The 23,034-nt window shown below is 38.2% G+C and overlaps 1 protein-coding gene across 1 annotated transcript in view; it reads left to right on the top strand.

Annotated features, from left to right (window-relative positions):
• Positions 1 to 381: 381 nt before the first annotated feature.
• The window catches only part of SLC15A5 (solute carrier family 15 member 5), a 75,901-nt gene continuing 53,248 nt past the window's right edge, over positions 382 to 23,034 (top strand). The window contains exons 1-4 of the mRNA XM_039244649.1: positions 382 to 742; positions 5,053 to 5,275; positions 13,355 to 13,524; positions 22,635 to 22,855. Of these exons, the coding sequence (XP_039100580.1) occupies positions 382 to 742; positions 5,053 to 5,275; positions 13,355 to 13,524; positions 22,635 to 22,855 (975 nt within the window). The remainder of the gene's footprint in view (positions 743 to 5,052; positions 5,276 to 13,354; positions 13,525 to 22,634; positions 22,856 to 23,034) is intronic.

The following is a 23,034-nucleotide window of genomic DNA, read 5'->3' as shown; positions in this document are numbered from 1 at the left end:
GAAAAGCTGCTTCTTTTGCCTCAGTATTTAAACCTTTATCAGTGTGAGGCAGCTGAATTTCTACATGTATGCAACAGGATTCATGTAATACAATATAAGTTTGGAGGAAGAGCCTAATTAGCCTCTAAATAATTAGACAGACAAATCAGATTTGGCTACTCTGGGCTACCATGAACATTTAAATACTTGTGTCTCCTCTCCTGTGCTCCCGGATCCTCAAAATGAACAACATTAATGTGCAAAAAAAATGCATGAAACTTTAGCGTGGACTTGTGAAATTCAAAGCAAAGATCCTATTCATTTTTTCATTAGAAGGTTGGGAGTAAAAAAAAGGCACCACGTTCAAAATACTAACAAAAGTTGTATTCAAGGAGGGTAGTCATGTCTGTTACAGTCTTTAAAATAACGGATGACGAAGTATCCTCAAATCATGGCACTGAGAAGGAGAAAACTACAAGACATTCTGATTATTTCTCTCCTTCATACTCTGTGAAAAAACATTGGGTTAGAATCTGTTTGTTTCTGGTGGAGGTATGTGAGAGGTTCATTTTCTTTGAAGTCGTCTGCAATATGATCCCCTTTTGCACTGTCAAGCTTGGCTATCTCAATTACCAGGCAGCCATGTTGAACTTGTGTTTCGTTGGAACTTCAATAGTTACCCCTGTGTTTGTGGGATGGCTTGCTGATGTCCATCTAGGAAGAAACAAACTGGTATATGTTTGCTTATGTCTACATTTTCTAGGTGAGTGTCCTCTTCTGACTGGATTGTTTTGCAACTGAATTGAATAGCATTTTGTTAGAGTTTTCACTATTATCCTGATCTTGCTCTTAGCATAAAATGTGATAAATGAAGAATGTTTTTTCAATTTATATTATTCTCTGTATTGTTTGAGTAATTAATGTAACTACTATTACATTGCTAGTAAACATGTATGCATATGTGTAAGTGTGGATGTGTCGATGTTTTGATACCTATATTGTTGAAATGATTATATTTTATAATAATTACCTCTTTACATGTCTTTCTTCTGTGCTTCAAATGTGCTCCTTTCCCCCTTCCTACCCCAAACCCAAATTCGTGACAAATTCTATGTGAAACGTGAAGTCCACTTGCTTCACAACTATGATGAAATGTGCTAAGAAGGTTTTTGAAGTTCACGTAGAATAATTGAGGATGTTTTCATCAAAAGGTGGTTTTTAATTAGCGATAGAGTAATTAAAATTGCATATGTAGGCATGGTTTCTATATTGTGAACTATGGCTATATGTTAAACAAATGGATGAATTCAAGCACTACACTGTGCTTCTTTACACAGAGAAAAATAACTATATCTACACAAGTTTGGAAGTCAAGAGATTGTGAGTAATGTTGGGGAAATATCAAGATTGTTTGATAAGGTGTAAAGAATAAGTTCATGAACGGTGTAGAATCTGGGATGGAAAAGTTTAAGTCATTCTTCTGGACAACAGAGAGTCACTGAAGATATAATGAAAACATTTGGGAAATGTTTATCTTCAATAAACAGGATAGGCAAGCACAGTGAGAGGTTTTATAGAGGGAGGCCAGAATACCTCAGGAGGACAGTCTTAGAAAAGTGTTAATCCAAGAGAGAACATGGGAAAAACCATAAAAACTTGGCTACTGAATAAGAGAACAAATATGATGGAAAAACAAACATTAACTCTAAGTTTCTGAGCTGAGGAACTTAGGAAGGTAGTATGCAGTTCACCATTACTGAGAAGTGTGGCAGAAATGTAGGTTTGGGGGAACAGGTGAAGATATAAATGAGAAAGGGGTGGATATAAGGTATCCAACATCTCTCCCGGTTTCCAGCAAGTGATCAATTACCATTCACGATTCGTGAGTGTGATTAAACATATAACTTCTTCACTGCTCCAATTTTGTTAAATAAAAACGAAGTCACGGCATGGAAAATATCCATTCAACGTTCAACAAATATTCCTCAGGGACCACTCTGTGCCAGACATTGTCCCAGGATCTGGGAATGCAACAGAGGAGGAATGCAGTCTCTTCTCTGTTGAAGTTGACTTTCCAAAGAAAGAGAAATATAAACAAGCAAATGACATTATGCCAGGAGCTCAGGAGTGTTATGATGAAAAATATTGCTGAGTAAAGAGGGCAAACTAGACAGTGACATAGTTACTATTTTGTATCTGGGAATGTTTTCTGATAAGGAGACATTTAAGCAAGCGTCCGAATGGTTAACTCTTCTTGGTAAGAGACCGCATCCATAGCACTTGATAACTTCTTATTTAGCATGGTAATTCCTATCAATCTAAGTTCTTGTGTAAGCCCGCCAGTCAGAGTGGCTAAAATGAGCAAATCAGAGAACTCTAGATGCTGGCGAGGATGTGGAGAAACGGGCACCCTCCTACACTGTTGGTGGGAATGTAAACTGGTGCAGCCCCTCTGGAAAACAGTGTGGAGGTTCCTCAGGAAACTAACAATAGAACTCCCCTATGACCCAGCAATAGCACTGCTAGGAATTGACCCAAGGGATACAGAAATGCTGAGGCATAGGAGCACATGGACCCCAATGTTCATAGCAGCACTCTCCACAATAGCTAAAACATGGAAAGAGCCTAAGTGTCCATCAACGGACGAATGGATCAAGAAGATGTGGTTTACCTATACCATGGAATACTACATGGCAATGAGAAAGAATGAAATCTGGCCATGTGTAGCAACATGGTTGGACCTTGAGGGTGTTATGCTGAGCGAAATAAGTCAGGCAGAGAAGGACAAATACCATATGTTTGCACATGTAGGAGGATTAGGAGGAACTTAACGGAGGAACAAGGGGGAGAAGAAGGGGGAAATGGTGGGGGAAAGGGAGAGAGGCAAACCATGAGAGACTCTTGAATGCTGACAAAAACTGAGGACTGATGGATGTGGGGGGGAGGGGAGATGGACATGGAGGAGGGCACTCGTGGGGATGAGCATTGGGTGTTATGTGGAAACTAATTTGACAATAAACTATTTGTAAAAAATAAAAAATAAAAATAAATTCTTGTGTAAGCCATCAGGCTAGGACTGAAGTTTTAGAATTTAAAAATTCCAATTTTAGAATTTGACAAACAAAAGACCTAAGTCAACTTCATCCCCATTCATTTTCTTACTAAAAGCTATTTCCTTGGGCCCCACTCATAGCTGCCATCAAATTCCAACCAGTCACTGAGTATCAGAGGTTCTGTCAAAACTGTCTTTTATTTCAAATATTAAACCTTAGCTCAAAAATGCAGCCTGCTTTCTCTTGATCACTAATAGCCTACTTACTGAGCTATCAGTATGACTCCAATCCATATACCTTTCTACTAACAACATTGACTTCCTTAACCAATAAATCTATATATTGGCTCTATTATCTAAAACACAAAATCCAATTTAGTACAAAAGAACCTTTACAATCTGTCCCAGATTTACCTCTCCAGACTTTTGTGTCAGTATGTGACCTCAACCATGCTGAACTGCTCCGTCTAATACCCTTCTTTCAAAATCTTACAGATACATTTTTGTATGCCTGAAATTCTCAACCTTCCTTCATCTTTCCACCCCATGTCCAACACTTGAAATCTCCCGTCCTTCCTTCAAGAACCATGTTGTTCACTTCTCTGTGCTCACCCATACTCTAGTCATACCTCTGTAATTTCATTTACCACATTATAATATAATTTCTACTTGTATGTCTGTCTTCTCTGATGGACTCATCAGCTTCTGGAGAGCATTGAGGGGTAGAGAAAAAGCAGTTGGTACCACATCTGGCCAAACTTGATAAGAAACATTTCAACCTCAGTAATCTAAAGGGCCAACTCTCAGGATAAATCAGTTTGTTACCAAACAGCTCTTGAGTGCATATATTATTCACATTATAAAAGCCATTGTAAGAGGGAGATAAAATATTAGACCTAATTTTTGCCTTTAGGAGCTTACAGTCTATTTTAGAAAACTAACCACATAAAACCACCATGTAAAAATTTATGCCAAAAATATGAAACCCAAATTAATTTTAAAAATGGAGGACCACAGTAACAGCGAGAAGCCATTTTTCACTAATCAAATTGACTAAATAAATAAATAAATAAATAAAAGAGATGATTTGACCACTTGCTGGGAATTACAAAAAGAGGCAGATAACATCAGGGTTATTCTGTAACATTGGGCAAGTCACTTAACCTCACTGAATCTGATATATTTTTTGAAAAACTGGAATAAGAAAGTCTATCCTCTGACACCACAAAGCTTTTCAAGAATGAAACAGTATAATACATACAATTATTTTACAGAATTTAAAGAGCTTAGCAAAAGTATGAAATTGAATCATAATTTCTATCAAACAAGGAAAGTATTCAAGTGTGGTCCCTGAAAGATGGAAATGAGAAGAAGGTTTGACCCCCCCTCATCCCTTGTCTCTTCCTGTCTTTCCCTCCTCTAGGCTTGCGCTGCATCACTCACCTCGCCTTCTTACCTCTGGGTGTTCCAAGAAGGCTCCACCCAGCTACCTAAGAAGTGAGAGAAATCAAAGGGCATTAAAAGGAGAATGAGAAGTTGAAAAGGAAAAGAGACACTATGTTCTTCTTACAACTATGATAATGTTCTCCTTAAAACATTTCCTTTAACAGGCTTCTGACACGTCTGAGGCCTTTGAGTTTTCTATCACTCTACTGATTGAGAACAAATAACCCTAACTAACAGTGGTTGTCTCTGGGGTGGGAGATTACAGGCATCTTTAGCTTCTGATGTCTTTCCAAATTTTGTGAAAATGGACATGACTTGCTTTTACATTCTGAGAGAAAAGATACGTCAAATTTGAGGGGGGAAAGAACTAGCCTTCTGGATTCATTAAAACACATATTGAAGGAAGTTTTCACATTTAGGAAAATTGTGCTGTCTTCAGAATCGCAGTGACTAACAAATATTTTAATAAGACAGTTACACAACGATGCCACGTTCAGAGTTAAAACCCTATTTATAATGTGGTCTGGTGATTCAGTTGGTCTGTGCCATATTTATTCTTTTTTCTCTCTCTATAGGCACTGCTTTGTTATCTGTGGTTGCTTTTCCCTTGGAAGATTTCTATATAGGCACACGCCATATTATTAACAATCTGCCAACAAAGGAGCAGAACGGGCTGTTTTACATGGCGCTATTGTTCGTCTGCCTTGGCACCGGAGGAATGAGAGCCATCGTTTGTCCACCAGGTGCTTACAGCCTTCAGGAGTATGGATCCCAGAAACAAATGTCTTTTTTCAACTGGTAAGTAGCACTGGCTAGAAAAGAAAACAAGGCTTTATGATATTCCTCTCCCTTCTGGGATTTCTCATTGTTTGCTCTCTGGTGCCATTTTGATGGTAATAATTCAGTTTTTATCATTGACTGTGCTGGCTAAGTGAGGATGCGACAATGCCTGTAACAATTGATAGAGCCAAGGATTGTGGGATCCTATGAGTCAGGTACAGACCAACATGGCTTACCAGCACCTTCCTGAAATGCACTGATAAATTCACCTTCCAAATAAACAAGTGTGAAGTGGTTTATCATATTAAATACAAGGGGGTTTGGGAGCCAAACAGGTCTGGGTAGAAGTCTCAACTCTACTTAATACAAGCTATCTGACCTTGGTCAAGTCATTTATTCTCTCTACATTTCTGTTTAATTATTTATGGAGGGTTATAATAACACCGCTTCTGAGATTTATTAGAGGTAATAATGTGTGCATCATGGGCAGAGAACCTGGCACATAGTAGGTGGTCAATAAGTGGTAGCTGTTATTAGTTATGTCTACACCGTAATAGACTAATTTGGAAGAGATTATAGATGCACAGGTCAGTGCAGAGTAGACAAAAAGTATTTTACAATTTGTTGAGCTGTAGTTTACAATTTCTGTACTTAACAATTTGCTGAAACATCAGCCAGCACCTCTGTCTTGCATCCAATTCTAACACCTAAAAAGAGTTTGTGTTCCACAAAAATCTAACCACCTTTCTGTAAATCTTTTTCTCTTTCAGTGAGTTCTTACACAGCTTTATGTGGTTTTAGAACCAATTTTTATTACCAAATACAGAGTCAAAAAAAAAAAAAAAAAGAAGAAGAAATGTGGACCTTAAGGTAGAGCATTTCAGTATTTAGTAGAGAATTTTGTTGTTCATCAGTCAATGTCAAGTAAATCTGAGATACATTCTTTTGTTCCCTCTTTTCTGTGAAATGATTTGCAACATTTTTCTAAATACTCTGTCTTTCCATCAACGTTAGCAATGGAAAAAAGCAATGTGCAAACAGAATCAGACAAAACATTTAAAGAAAATTCATATTAATAGCATTAAATGAAAAAATTTAGAATAATCTAGGTGTGCGTAACCATGTAACTATCCAAAGCAGTTTCTTCCTTCCTTCCTCCCTCTCTTTTTCTTTCTTTCTCTCCCCTTCCTTCCTTCCTTCCTTCCTTCCTTCCTTCCTTCCTTCCTTCCTTTCTTCTCTCTCTCCAATTATATTAATATTACAAAGCACTCAGGCCTATTTTGGATTCAGTCCAAACGTCAGAAAAAATGCAGTTTTACCAAGGGTAGAAGAGACTCTTTACTTCCTTATTGCAAATTCTGCCTCCTTGACCTGCCCAAAGGAGAAAGAAAAATCCTTCTTTTTTATTCTATTCGGAGGTTTTAATCCTTAATTAGCAACATCATTTTGATTAAATAAGACTCTGGAGGATTAAGACTGGAGAGCAATCAGTTGTTCTGAAAGATAGCTCTGGAGAATTTATTGTACTGTGGTCTTAGTCATTCAGAGTTGTGTTTAATCAAAGTGACATTTCTCAGTGTTGATTACAAAGGAGACATTATATGAATGAAATATTTCCTTTGGGAAAGGAGGGGACTCCCAATGGGTTTGTACTTTAGGCCTTTAAAGGGGGGATGGGGAGCGGGGTAAAAATGAATTTCTGCAGCGGGGAGGAGCCAGACCAAATTTAGGATGAACACATTTCAATTTGGCTTCTTATTATTTCCTACTTTCACTAAAATCGCTAACAGAATCTTTAAAACCTAAAGTGAAAGCACCTAGAAATGTGTGTGAGGAATCAAGGCATCACTCTTTCAAGTTACAAAGGACGCTATGGAAGGTAAGCTTCTTGATGGCTGAATCTGGTTGTTTCAGGTTTTGGTTTTGTTTTTTTTAAGTTCCTAAAACCAAGTTCCCGGAAAACTATGAGCAACTGCTCTTTGTAATTTATAGAAAAGAATGTTAACTCTCCTGCTGTATATACTCCGGGGGGGGGGGGGTAGGTGGACAGGGATCCTCCTGGGCAGCAGCAACCTGATGGGATCCTGGCTCTGTCAGAGGAGTTTTATGCTTTTCAGCAGGCCCCTTAACCTCTCAGAGCACTGGTCCCTCATCCACAAAATGGGAGTACCTTGGAGGGCTGTTGTATGACAGCTTCTATATAAAGTATCCTAGCACATCATAGGTATTCAAATTAGGGTAGCTGTTACTATTCTTAAATGACAAATAAGTCATCAGCTAAAATCATTGTCTAAAGTCTGAGTAAGAGGGAACCTGTTTAGGAGGAGGCCATCTTTAAATGGGCAACACATTAATTTAAAATCTATTTCTCCAAGTCAAAAATGCCTCGAGAAATCACAAGCTTGGTTAATATAATGAATTTCAGTAGTGTCTTTTAAAAACCAGCATACCACTTGAATCTGTAACCACTTGAAGGCTGCATCCAGTTCTATTTTCAGCACAGATGTCAGATGCTCCTAGTTACAGGACCTTTAATGAGATGTGTCATTGCATCTATACCACCTAAAGCTTCCCAATGATCATGTTAAATACTATAGACTGGAAGTCTCAAGTATTGAGAGCACTACTTCCGAGTGGAGCTGCCAAGTGTAGGTGAGAAAACCACCCCTAGCCAACATCACCATCTGTTACTGGATCTTCCTCAACTATGTACCTTATTGAAAGAATAAAGCTAAACTCCCTGAAATCAAGAGGCACAATAATCTGCCAACATGCTTGTGCTGTTATCTAGATTAGAACCTGGCTCTTCCAGCATTTTCCAAAATCTGAGGTGTGCAATTAAGAGTCACCACACTAGAGATCATCTAGGTAAATACACCTGTGCAGAATCTTTTCTGGAAGCAAAAAGAAAGGTGGGTAATTAAGTCTGTCTATAACCATAATTTTAAATTCTACTGCAATTAACTTCAAATCTTGCTTCCACATTTCTCTCCTTACTTCACCTGATAATTTGCATCCTATCTGCATATCAGAGTCTGTTGCTAACCAGTTACCAGAGTGAATTATACATGATTTGAAAGTCCAAATAGAATATTGGTGGAGTTCTTCAAGAAGCCTGGAGACTGACATTCCATCACATAAATTTTGAATTACTAGTACTCAGATCGATCCTATATATTTGTTTTACTCTGAAACATTCTGATGTTAATACTTACTTACTTGACTTTAATAACTTTTCTCTTAGGGAAACACCAGAGGTAAAAATTTATTATCCCACGGAATAATAAATATTATCATATTTATTATATTATATTATAAAACAAATTATTTGTATTATATAATATTTATAATATTATATTATATTATACATTATATTTATTGTATTATATAGTAAATAAATATCCCATGAGTATGAGCCCCATGTCTGGCTCTGTGCTATCAGCTCAGAGCCTGAAGCCTGTGTCTCCCTCTCTCTCTCGGCCCCTCTCCCCACTCATGGTCTGTCTCTGTCTCAAAAGTAAACATTAAAAAAAGAAATACTGGGGCGCCTGGGTGGCTCAGTCGGTTAAGCGTCCGACTTCGGCTCAGGTCATGACCTCACAGTTCGTGGGTTCAAGCCCCGCGTCGCGTCGGGCTCTGTGGTGATGGCTCGGAGCCTGGAGCCTGCTTCAGATTCTGTGTCCCCCTTTCTCGGACCCTCCCCTGCTCACGCTGTCTCTCTCTCTCTCTCTCAGCAATAAATAGAACATTTAAAAAAAAAAAAGAAAAGAAATACTGATTCCTGGGCCTTGACATTAAAAGTTTCAAATATATTGGTTTAAGGTGGGACTCAGAGACCAGAACTCTTTTTTAAGTTGCCTAAGTAGTCAGATTTAAGAACCATTGCTCTCAGCAATGGCCTACCTTTAAGAATCACTTAAGGACTTTATTTAAAACTGTTTTCCAGACCCCACCCACAACCTCTTAGATCAGAATTTCCGGAAGCATAACTAGAGAATGTACACTTCTATCAAGTGCTTCAGAATTGTGAAAACAATTCCAGAGGTATGAGGAAAGGGGATTCCAATGTGTTCTAGGAATACCTTTGAAAAGAAATGAAACTAAACATTGAGTGCACATACTGGGTGCCACGCGGCTTTGGAAAGTTTTGCTGATTCATAGTAATTTTTCGCCACACTTAAAAATCTATCTGATTTAGAAACTCTAAACCTGATCCTAGAGAAAGGAAACAAAATATGGATCTACCTAATTCTGTAGTGGTAAAATCATAATATATAAAGTACATTTTGGCCAACAAAATCAAAGCAGTTCGTGGAATAATTGTATTAATATTCAAAATATCATGTGAGTTACATCCTGAAGAATGGCCTCTAAATAGCTTTAAGAGGATCAGTGGGTGCCTGGGTTCCTCAGCTGGTCAGGCATCCAACTTTGGCTCTAGTCATGATCTCACGGTTCGAATCCTGCATCAGGCTCCACGCTGATGAAGGAGAGCCTGCTTGGGATTCTCTCTCTCTGTCTCTGTCTCTGTCTCTCTCTCCCCTTTCCTGCACACCTGCACGCTCTCTCTCTCCATCTCTTAAAATAAATAAATAAAGTTTTTAAAAGATACGTAAAGGAATCGTGAAACCTTCCAAAATTCTATTTGCCTGGGTCCTAGTCAAGTTTAACAAATGCTACCCACCTACTCTAATAACAATAGGCACCACCTTTAACTTTGCCAGGGTTGTAAGCTTTCAGGAAATACACTCAGAATTCCTCTCCAACATACAATTGTGGAAACCAAAGAATATTGGGAAAAGAAAGAAAGACAAATTTCTTATGCGTCTTACTGCTCCTGCTCTTAAAACCTGAGTGGTCGCATTTAAAATTAGTAGCTACATGACTAGGGACTTATTTCCATCAGTAACCATGTGATAGTCTAAAGATCTTAAGGAAATAAGAAAATGATATATAGGAGGAGGCAGGGGAGAGGAAGGGAGGAGGGGCAGGGAGAGCAAGAGAGAAAAAGTAAAGTATTCTCCTAAATTTCTTATTTAAAAATATACCTTTTACCTTAATCATACTGTCTATTCACCAAAATCAATATCTTCCTTTTTTGAATTGGTTCTTCTTTAACTGCAGCATTGAAAACAAAATTATTGATAAAAAGTAAGACCTGTAAAAATCCCATTTGATCCTTCTTTCCCCAAAGTCATGGCTACCAGAGTATTCTCTGAAGTATTTCAATGGGCCCATGTTTCTACTAAAAGAAGCAACCTTTGACAACAGCCATCCACCAGGAAATCAGCGCCCAAGTGTTTCCTTGACTCTTCCAAACAGTTCAATTTTATCCCATTGAAGAGCCTCAAATCCCCTGGTGAACTATCTCAATATTGTTCAGTACAGAATAAAATATTCTCCCTCGACTCTGTAAATTGTCCACTACTACTGTGAACACCTGAAAGCTTGTCTCCCCTCTTGGTATCTTCTCAGGCTAAGAAAAACCATTTCAAACAATTTCCTCTAAAATTACTTACAAAAACTCTGAAGAATGTGAATTTTGGTCAGCCTAAGACATGAGAAAATATTTGAGTGACTCTAATAATGATTACTAAATAACTTAAGGCAAATATTTAATCTCAAAAGAAATAATCTCAAAAGGATTGCTGGGGTTTTAGCAACAAGTCCCCCCCCCCCTTATTTGTATTCAATACCACAGGATCATGAAGACAAAAAAAAAATCAGATTTCTATGTACTCCCAGTTATTTGCAGTTCCCAGTCTGTATTTAAAAGTAGACTAAAGAAACATATTTTTACTGCTGCTTTCAATTTTCCTTAATCACTGGCATTTATTTTGCTTTAGTGCTTTGCTCTCTGACTTTCTGTGTGAGAGGTGCTTTATATACTCAATTTGCTAGTGAGCTATGAGATGAAAGGAGTCTTAACGGTAAGTTTGAAGATGGTGGATTTTTATTTCTTTTATTTTTTTTTTACAGTTGATACATATACAATTTCACCCTTAATTATCTATGGCTTATCCTGTCCATGGATCAATAAAGGCATATATAAAACATGCCTGTATTGGGCAATTCTTTCAGAAAATTACCCAATCAAATAGGTGAGATGGCATTTGTTAAAATACATGTAGTACTTTGCGTGAAATCTCTTCCCACACATAGATATTCAGCACTATAATTCTTTTGTTTCTAACTACCTTTCACAAGATTTAAGTCTTGGAATAATTGTAATTTTCCTTGACCCTCTTTAGAAGAATTTAGTTTACATCACTGTGGGATGTTCGGAAGAGCCACACGATGTCCTGTTGGATTTTCTCAGCAACATTTAACATTTAAAAAAGGAGGGGGGTTTCCTAAAGAGCAACATTTAACATTTAAAAAAGGAGGGGGGTTTCCTAAAGATTGAAAGAAACGTAACACTGCTTGCGGCTCCAGCTTCTCTCGGTTGCTAACAGCCACAACTCAAGTGTGCAGCACGGAAGGGTGACTGACTGGAGGCTGAGCCTAGGGACTCTCCCCACTTGCTCTACAGAACTGTCTCACCGGCATCGTGACAAGTTTCTGTCAGTGGATGGTAGTAAACCAGTTCCCTCAGCATGGCCGTGTTTGATGTTTGATTACTTTCCTGGGTCAATGATTCAGTTTGTTTTTCTATGTTGCTGTTTGATCAGATGATTTTTAATGAACTGCTGGGTTATTCACCAATTACTTATTTACTATCCTTTTAGTGTGGGCCTAGAGCTGTGTGGCCCCCTTAGCATTACCTATGGCAAGTACCCAGTATCCAGTCTTCTCTCTCTCCTCCTCCTTTAGATGATTTTCTGGCCTTTTCTTTTCTCCTCAGACTTTCAATTTACCCTCCCTGTAGCCAGTCGTGCCTGGTCACTCTCCTTTCACTTAGAGAGGAAAAGAAGGAAGGAGAGGAGAGGGGAAAGGAGAGGGGGGAAGGGGAGAGAAGGGGGGAGGGAGGAGAGGAGGGGAGGGGAAGGGAGGAAAGCAGGAGGGAGACAGGGAGGGAAGGAAAAGGAAGAAAGAATGGATTAGGAGAAGTAGAGGAAATGCAGAAGGATGACCCCTAGTGGTCATACTCTTGACAGACCCATCCCCCAGAGTCTGGGCACAGCCTGTGACCTGACTCCACCCGATACAATTTGGCAGGGACTACAGAGTATAAATCCTTGATTATGTTGCTACATGGCGACAGTGAAGGGATTTTGTGGTACAATGAAAGTTTCTAATTATTTGGTTTTAAATTCATCAAAGAAGAGATTATCCCGGATCTAATCTTAGTGATAATGTTAAGTTTGCCAAAACTTAGATCTGTTAGTGTTTGCCCAAATGAAATATTTACCCAAACTCATAAAACTATATATTTAAACAGGTGTTTTGTTGTATTTAATTCTCCCTCAATAAATGTTTTAATTTCATGTTAAGACCCTTCTCTGCAATGTGATTCTAACAGCAGGGACTTAGACCCAATGAAAGGTTGACGGGCAGAGATTATTTCTCCAGAACTAGCATACCAGACTGCTAGTTTAGGTACTTATTTGTAATACTATTTGTTAGGAAGAGATACTGAAAGTCTTATGCAAATGACACTCATGTCTTTGGTTTAACGCATTGTCCCGGTATGACCTGAGTATTCCTGAGTGTACCCATACTTTAAAAAGTGGAATAAACAGGAAGATTCAACTCTTTTTAACCACGCAATCTTTTCCAGATTCATTGTGCATATTCAGTGAAGTATTGTGTATGGCTTCTCTAGCGCCAAGACACAGAGAGTGGGTGCTGTAGAGGCTGTATCGCCTGCAAAGCCTAAAATATTTACGATGAGGCCCTTTGCAGAAAAAGTTTAGAAAAGAGAACACATTCTTTCCATACGTATTCTCAAAAGGAATGAAACACAGATAACAGAACTGATAAAACCCTATAGCTGATATGTATACACTTATTAAGAATCTAATAGACAATATTTGCAAATTCTAGCCCAGTCAACATGCCACCATTTTATAGCCTTCATGTATATCAAAGCATTAAAATTCGTGATTGTTATCTGAGGTAACTGAATGGCATTTTTAATTCCGTCTGTGCACCCAGGTTTTGCTGGATCATGAACCTGAAAGCAGCCATTGTCTTTCTGGGAATATCTTACATCCAGCACTCAGGGGCCTGGGCTTTGGTTTTACTCATTCCTTCTACGTCTACACTTATGGCTCTGATAACTCTTCATATGATGCACTGTAACCTGATACATCAGCCAGAAAAATGTAAGTAAACCACACTCTACATTATTTTTTTGGTTTTTATGGATTTCTTAACACCTTTCTTCCTCTTTGATCCCCTGTAACTTCTCTTTCAGCTCACAGAATTTGTAGATTCTGCCAATTACTACCCTTGAGAGCAACAGAGTTTGCAAGAATATCAACAATCTCTAATTTCTCTTATTTTTCTCTCGTTAAAAAAGGTTACTAATGTGTTATTTTTAAACATAAACAAAAGTAGGAAAAAATCATTGAAGCACTCTATCTCACTCCCAGCTTCAATTATTATCAACTCCACTCACTCTTTCCCCTATCCCTCCTGGTAATTTTGAAGCAATAATTAAATATTATAGCATTTCATTTGTGTGTATGTGTGTAAATTACATACTTTAAAAAATATTCACAATGTCATTATTACACACACACAATGAAAGACACACACAGAGAATTTCTTAACCATTGAATATCTGGTCACTGTAACAAATCTCCATTGCCACTTTTTATTTTTATTTGTTTTTACTTTTTAAAATGTTTTTAATCATTTTTGAGAGACAGAAAGAGACAGAACACAAGTAGGGGAGGAGCAGAGAGAGAGAGAGGGAGACACAGAATCAGAAGCAGGCTCTAGGCTCTGAGCTAGCTGTCAGCACAGACCCCAACACGGGGCTTGAACTAGATAACTGTGAGATCATGACCTGAGCCAAAGTCAGATGCTTAACCAACTGAGCCACCCAGGCGCCCCTCTGTTTCCATTTTTTAAATTCGATTATTTTTTGTTCTGTTCAGATCAAATCTAAATAAAGTTTGTACCTTCCAAATGGCAAATTCGTCCCTTAAATCTAATATATAGCCCCTTTCATTTCTGTCTCTTCCTCTTTCATTTCTGTCTCTTTTCAATTTATTAAAGAAATCTGAACATTCTGTTCAGTCTGGATTTCACTGATTACATCCACATGTCATGCAACAGGTAATTTTCCTTCTTATTTCCTGTAAATTGTCTGAAAGACCTAGATGCTTGATCAGATTAAGATTTTGGGGGGCAAAATCCCTGCATAGATGATGTTACAAACTTTGGCCACGAGGTGTGATGTCTGATTCTCTGCTTTTGCAGTAACCATCCCACTGAGGATTTCTGCCCAAGTCCGTACTCCATGGTAGGTTGCAGAGTGAGGATATTCTGTTTCCTCCTTTATTAGCTGAAATAATTCTATAAAGAAAAGTATCTCTTCATTATTCAGTATATAGAGGTACACTATATATAAGAAAAAGAAAGCAAATGTTTAATTCCTTTCCTCTCTTTCTTGACTGTCAACTAATGAGTTGAGCTTCAGTACCTTCCATAGGTAATCTGTTAGTTGTTTTTTTTTTTAAGTTTATTTATTTATTTAATTTGAGAGAAAAACAGGGGAGGGGGAGGGGCAGAGAGAGGGAGAAAGAGAATCCAAAGCAGGCTCCAGGCTCCCAGCTGTCAGCACAGAGCCTGACGTGGGGCTCGAACTCACAAACAGTGAGATCATGACCTGAGCCGAAGTCAGACACTTAACTGACTGAGCCACCCAAGTCCCCCTGTTTACATATTGTTAAAAAATTATCTTTCCATTTTTGCAGTAAAGGAAAATATTAAAATTTCATATGTGTGTATATGCTTCCATGTATGTATTTTCCCCCTCTTCATATAAGCAGAAGTGTATTATTCACTTCTCTCGCCTGCTTTCTTAGTTAACATAACCTAGGGACTGCTTCATAATTGTATATAAAAATATGCCCCATTCCTTTTTATAGCGGCCTGTCCCTCCTTGTGTAGTGAGCCATTGTTTATTTTACCAATCTCATATTGATGGATATTTGGGTTGTTTTTTTTGCTTTTGCTATGTTAAGTAGAATCTAATGAATAGCTTCATGTAATTCTCTCTGCATTTTCCCCCTAACTTAACTTCAGGATAGATGCTTAGAGGTAGGACTGTTAAGTCAAAAAAGTAAATCTACATACAATTTTGCTATGTTTTGGCAAATTCCCTTCCAAAGTGGTTGTACCATATTGTGTGTCCACCAAAAATGCATGAGAATTCCTGTTTCCCCAGTGTCTACAACGGAGTAATGTCAAGCAAAATGAGTTGTATTTTTAAAAATTAAACCCATCCACCAATGTTACTTCCTCCCCCTCCCTCCACCGTACCTGTGAAGTAGGTGGGAAGGGTACCATGTATCCTTTTATAGCTCAGACTCCATATGCTCTGCTCTGCAACATATACAGTGGCACCTTCAGTATATCTTTACCATTTTCTCTACCATATTATTTTGAAATTATCTACTTATGAATATAATTAGGTATTCCCATTCCTTATAAATGCCTGGAATATGGTAAATGTTTAGTGTTTGTTATCGTTAAACTGATTGCAGAAACAGAGGCATAATTAAACAAGATGAGTGGCCAAGGACCTCATGGAAAATGGCTGAAGTGGAACCAGAAGCCAGGCCTTATTCTTCTCAGCCCGAGCCCATTTCATTATACCACTTATGGGGGCCTGGAAAACATCATCCACAGAAGCCTCTGCCCTGCTTTTCAGAGCTCTGTGGTCTGCAGGACTCAGTTAAGCAGTGCCCATCCCCCTGAGGGTCTGTGGAATGGGTTCAACGCCCAGAAAGGTATCTGAGAGACAGTCTTTGTCAGCCCCGCATAGCAAAAAAGAGAAAAAGGTCAAGTATAGAATTTTATGGAAAGACAACGTTAGCCATTTTTGGAGTGCGTAATTATCAAATAATTCTGGATATTTGTGAATATATATCTTTACAATTTTTATACTGTTATATACACATATAATTTTTCAATTCAGAAATTTTCTAAATATGCCATCCATCCATTTGCTTCCTGATTTCTTATTTGAGAATATACTTATCTGAATTGAGAAATACAATTCTTCAAGTAATACAGTTGTATATAAAGTGTTCACCACCAACCTATTTGTAATCCGTATGTTACATATTTTAACATATGATAAAGTAACCCTTCCTTGGAAACTTACAAGGAAAAATTTTATTAGCAGCGACCAAAAGTATAACAGAAAATGTTCGTGAGGAATTTACTTCACACAATGCTCCATAAAGTGAACAGTTTTCAGTTTTTAGTTTTGTCCTGTTTTCTATGTCCAAGTTATAAGATCACCCAACTATGATGTAGTAAAACTCTGTCTTCCCTCTTAGCAAAGTATATAATCCTTATTTTGGCTGCTTCTTCTCTGATGACTAAATTGGAAAGTCCTCAAAGCTGTAATTCAAAGCCATAGGTGACCTTAAAGAAATGATTTTTTATATGCTACCTTTTATTTTAAGGTAACTTTTCAAATGTAGACCATGCATTCCATTATGTTTAGCTGTCAAGCACCGCCTTCATTTGCATTTCTTCCCACTGCTATAATTTTGAGAACTGGCAGGTGACCAAAGAAGAAAAAATGTGCATCTACCATCAGAGTGCAATGTAGGCTTTTTTTATTATAATTAAGTAGCATAGATATTCATGATTAGATCAAGGTCAGAGGAGCAGAACATCAGAGCCAAGGACTTAAAGGTACAAAGAATAGAAAAATTGCTTTCTAAAGTTTTTTTTTAAATAGTAATAGCTACAATCTTTAAGTTTTGCAATAAAACGTTTAAAATAGCTCATCTGTTTTATTTTAAAATGTGCACGCCTGGTGTGTTTGCCATGCACATTTGAACCAGGGCTTGAAGTCTCAGTTGTATTTTCATTCCAGTTTTTTTTTTTTCAACTTCCCATTTCTGCTCCTGGTGCAGAAAAGCAATTTGAAAATTATAATGACAATGGATTTAAAAAAAAAAAAGAAAAAAAAGCTGAGTCTGCACAACACCCAAAATTATTTCTACAGAAGGCATGAATTTTCTATTAAGTCTAATGGATTAATCCAAGGAGGTGGTGTGATATTTACACATCGATGTTTTCAACAGGATATCCCTTACATTCAGGGATGACTCCATGATTTGATGGGACAACTGCTGTCCTTTTGGGGCAGACAGATTATTGTACAGCTCTTTCCTTGCCCTCTCTAACTAGCTTGGGACTCCCTCCCAGTCCGTCTGATCCATTTAGGCTTGCTACATCCCTGCCTTCTTTCCCTCCGACTTAAAACTTGTATGGTATGTTATCCACTCCTTCTCAATTGCCTTGGCTAACTTTTCTCCCATGATAGTCTTCTAACTGATGCGGAGCCCTGGGACTCATTCCAGGAACCCCATGTCTCCCCATACTCCTTCCTTACGTAATCTCTAATCCCACAGTTTGTAACACCAACTATACACCAAACACTCAGTTCATATTGACCTCACCTTGAAACTCATATTTTCAACGTCTATTTGACCTTTTTTAATGGTAGAACACTTTTATTTCTCAATTTAATACGTTCCTACACGGTTTATCTCCCCTTTCCCTTCATATATGTGTATTGTGAAATTCAGAAATAAGACTTCTAATCAAACTGTGGATTGACCACCTGTTTAATGCTACCTCTCAAAACCTCATTAAAACAAAAATACAAACGGGGCTCCTGGATGGCTCAGTCGGTTAACATCTGACTCTTAATCTCAGCTCAGGTCTTGATCTCAAGGCTATGATTTCAAGCCCTGTGTTGGGCTCCACACTGGGTGTGAGGCTTATGTAAATACATAAATAAGTAAATAATCAATCAATCAAATACAAATACAGAAACAAAAAGATACAAGCTCTCAAAATTGAAAAAGAACAGAAAACAAGTCATTAGAAGACAAGAGACTTTCATGCATTTCTTGAAGACAAGGTTCAACATTTTAACTTGGTTTTCTTATGGTCCTCTCAGGCTTAACCTGACCAAAATTCAGCTTCCGATTCATTCAACTGCAACCCAGCCCCTTTCTTTTGTTCTCTGTCTCAGTGTAAGTCAGCAACACTCAGTTTTTTGCAGGATAAATAAGTAGCCATCCTCAATATTCACTTTTGTTCAAACTCCTCCCACATCAGAAAATAATGCCAGTTGTTCAAACACACATCCTATTCTGCCCGCTTCTCTTCTTTGCTATCACATGTCCAAGTCACCACTATCTCTCTCTTGCCCTCTGTTAGCTTCCCTTCTTGTTTTCCAGAACTTATTATCCACACAGCTACCAGACTTCCAGAGTAACTTTTTAAAAGTAACATCCTATAATACCTCTCCTCTGCATAAAATTTCTTAATGGTTTCCCATAATACTGAGGAAAAAGTCCAAGTCCCTTACTTTAGCCTATAAAGTCTGATCCCTGACCAACTCTTGGACCTCACTTCCTTCGAATCTTCTTACTAACTGAGCTACTGGCTCACTGACCTGTCCATTCATTCCTGAATCTCTCTCAGCTCATTTCTACCCTATGACATGCCTGGCGTATGTCTTTTCCCTACTTTCAGTCATTCGATCCTCAGTTCAAATTTCAACTCTTTTGGTTGTCTCTATACTCTATCTGAGGAGTGTCTGTCTTATCAGTCCATTTTGTTTTCATCCTTGAACCTGCCTGATATTTTTCTGCTTGGGTAGTGTCTCCCCCACCGGAAAGATAACTGAGGGATTTGTGGGTCTTGTTCACCACTATATTCTCAGGACCTGAAAAGCCCTGGGCACATAGTAGGCATTTAACATGTTGAATGAATGATGACTGCATTCACATTTATTTGGAATCAATTATGTGCCCTTGCTGTCCTAGCTAAAATTTTAGACCTTATTCATTATCAATCATTTCTTGTTCTTTTTTTTAAAAAATGTGTTAATATTTGGGGCATCTGAGTGGCTCAGTCTGTTAAGCCTCCGACTTCGGCTCAGGTCATGATCTCACAGTTCGTGGGTTCAATCCCCCCCTTCGGGCTCGGTGCTGACAGCTAGCTCAGAGCCTGGAGCCTGCTTTGGATTTTTGTCTCCCTCTTTCTCTGACCCTCCCCTGCTCATGCTAACTCTCTCTCTCTAAGAAGTAAATAAAATATTTAAAAATTTTTAAAAAATAAAAATAAAATTTGTTAATGCTTTATTTATTTTTGAGGCAGAGAGAGACAGAGCATAAGTGGGGGAGGGGCAGAGAGAGAGAGGGAGACACAAAATCCTTATCAGGCTCCAGGCTCTGAGCTGTCAGCACAGATGCTGACATGGGGCTCAAATACATGAACTGTGAGATCATGACTTGAGCCAAAGTCGGACGCTGAACCAACTGAGCCACCCAACAAGCCCAATCATTTCTTGTTCTTAACCATTTTGTTTTTGTTGTTTCATATCACCCTATCAGATATAATTTTACTTGTTTAAATAAATTCACTTTTCTAAGTGTGTATTCAGTTGAAGCCAGTGCTACTCAAAGCCTTGTCCACAGAGAAGTGCTGATCAGTGAACTGTTTGTTATTGGTATGCAACAAAATAAATATAGGCACTGAGAAAAAACATGTAGGAATATTTAAAGACAGTTAGATCTTATGTCTGTTGAATCTAATAATAAAAATATCAGGATTATATTTTATATGTCTTTGTTTTATATGTCTTTAGGTATTACATTTTATTGTATTTTAAAAATGTATTGGGGCGCCTGGGTGGCTTAGTCGGTTAAGGTCCAACTTTCGCTTAGGTCATGATCTCGCGGTTCATGGGTTCGGGCCCGCGTCGGGCTCTATGCTGACTGCCAGCTCAGAGCCTGGAGCCTATTTCAGAGTCTGTGTCTCCCTCTCTTTCTGACCCTTCCCTGCTCACGCTGTCTCTCTCTCTCTCTTTCTCTCCTAGAAATAAATAAAAATATTTTTAAAAATGTATTGACCATAATAGTTGAGACTTTTTTTTTTAATTTAACATAGCTAGCTTAAGAAGCAATAATCTAAACTACTTCTCTTTAGAAATAATACGAGAGGCACTTGGGTGGCTCAGTCAGTTGAGCATCCGACTTCAGCTCAGGTCATGATCTTGTGATTTAGTGAGTTCAAGCCCCAGACCAGGCTGGCTGCTGTCAGCACAGAGCCTGCTTCAGATCCTCTGCTCTCCTCTCTTTCTGCCTTTCCCTCACTTGTACTCTCTCTCTTAAAAATTAAAAAAAAAAAAAGAGTAAGACAAAGATATTTAACAGTTTAATAATATTGCAGGTATCAATTTACCATGCATTAAGAGCAGATGCAAGCTTATCTTGCAACAAATAGTGATTTGCTTAAGCAAAAAATGAATGATGGGTTCAAAACATGTATTTAATGTAATTCCCTGAATTTAAAAAATAGAGGGAAAATTAGGAACAATATCTTTGGAAATAATCTTTCACCCTGTGAATAGTTATCATTTCTCATAAAGCTTATTTGGAGGCACAGAATAAGTTGGATTAGTGCCAGTAATGACCCTGCTACCTGCACAACACTGTTTTGCAAAAGGCAGGCAGAGAACAGGTTGATAAGCAACAGAGGCAAGACCCCAAGGGAATGTCAGGGAGTTGAGTCTCCTCACCCAGAACTGTTCAAATTCAGTCTCCAGGCTGTTCATCAAGACACTCTCAGTTCTAGTCTCCCTAAAATCTTAAGTAAACTAATTGAAATAACTAGGAAAGTCTCATAATAGAGCAGCTCTTCCTGCAATAATAAAAAGATGTCCCTATTCTTTCCTAAGAGACACAACCACTCACACACAGGTGCTTCTGCTCCCCTGGCCCTCTCAGTCCCTGGGCTTTCATCTGTGTCTGGCAATAGTGACTAAGAAGAGGCAATAGTGACTACCGATGTGAGTGCATAGGAGATGCAATTATTCCAACATACTTCCACTTGACCTCAACACACTTCACAGAGGCCACCAAAGAGCCACGGCTGTAATCATTCTTGGTCACTACCAATTTGGGCTGGATTTGATTCAGTGACTCAGAGGTTAAAGGTTCCATATTCAATTACCAGGCCCCCAGCTTCCTCAATTAATCAAAGCCTGACATAATAGGTCTATTACAACTCTTAAAAGAGATCAAATCAATATAATCACTCTATAACCATAAAGAGAAATATTAATAAATATCTTTATTTAAATATGAAAACCAATACTCTGGCACTTAAATGAATTTGGCTAGAATGTATTTCATCTAGCATTTTATTGTGAGAAACGTGAACATAAAATGATAATCAAACTGTACTCTGAGTTTCTATAGTGGCCTTCTTTGGAGAAACTCAAACATTTTTACATTCATTATATCATTCATCCTTCAACCATGGTTTGGTGTCTATGCAATTTGTGGAAGGATTTATCTGGTCAAAGGAGTACTATGAAAAATTGTAACAATTATGATGGCACAGCTGAATTGCTAACTAAACGGAGAGTGGGGGTAGTCTCCTATCTGTTCCATCAGGAAGTCCTAATGGAGTCAAAGAAAAGGTGGAATCTGAAAGATCATAAAAAAAAAAAGCAACAATGAGGTTGCAAATCACTAGCAGTAAGTGACTACTAACATCTGAAGCAATAAAGTGCTTCTGTTGCCAAAGCGACAGCCATATGAACCCAGAGGAGACTCCTGGAAAAGTCAAAAGCCAGCTAATCCAATCTGAACTTTAGTGACACTATCAACATCTATAAAGTCATTTGAAGAGTTCAAAGTTTAACCTTACATCTGAAATTCAAGGATAAAGTCAAAGCAGAGAATACATTTTGCTTCATCTCCATGTCAAAATGAGAAACCCCCCCCTACCTGACAAGTGAGGATTATGTATATAACAGTTTATATTTTAAAAAGTAGTAATAGTTCTTTGTGTTAAGGCTGTAAAAGAAAGTTCTGGTTGTCTTATTCGTTAATGAGTTAGACTTCTAAGAGATTGCGGAATTTCTTACTTTGGTGTTTTATTTTGTCACCTTTCTTCCCTTTTGAGTATGTTCCCATTGATCTTCCCTTTTTCATTTTTTACAGCAGCTGTCAAGCACCACCTTGGGCTGGTCACCAGGATGCCAGAGCCCTTGTCAGAAGCTTGTTCCTTTGAATTCAGCCCCTTGGGTGCTAAAACCTTCTCACTCACTTTACTGCCCTTCATCCTTGCAATTGTCATCTTTCTGATTGACATCTTCGAAAATTGAAGAACAATTCCTTTACTAATACATAATATTTCAAATTAATTGCAGGTTACTCCCTCCTGACAACCTTTGGGGTGTTTGTTAATGCACTGAAAACATGCTGTCTGCGGTACTGCCCTCTTGCAGGAGACGTGACAAGCTGGCTGGACCACGCCAAGACAAAAAATGGCGGCTGCTACAGTGAGCTTCACGTGGAAGACACAAAATTTTTCCTCACCCTTCTCCCTCTCTTCATTTTTCAGCTCCTTTACAGAATATGCATCATGCAGGTAAGGAGGGGTAATGAATCCCACCCCGAAAACAATAAAAGGATTGCATGTGACCCTTACCAGTAACTATTTTCATCCCAACAAGCTCTTCTCATGTACTGTGTCAGGGAGTTATCCTATAAATGCTTCCCATCATCACAGGCTCCAGGTTTTTTTTTTTTTTTTTTTTTTTTTTTTTT

Source organism: Hyaena hyaena, unplaced genomic scaffold, assembly GCF_003009895.1.
Source record: "Hyaena hyaena isolate Hyena2069 unplaced genomic scaffold, ASM300989v1 scaffold_247, whole genome shotgun sequence".
NCBI classification, from domain to species: domain Eukaryota; kingdom Metazoa; phylum Chordata; class Mammalia; order Carnivora; family Hyaenidae; genus Hyaena; species Hyaena hyaena.
This window is presented reverse-complemented; position numbering and strand designations above follow the sequence as displayed.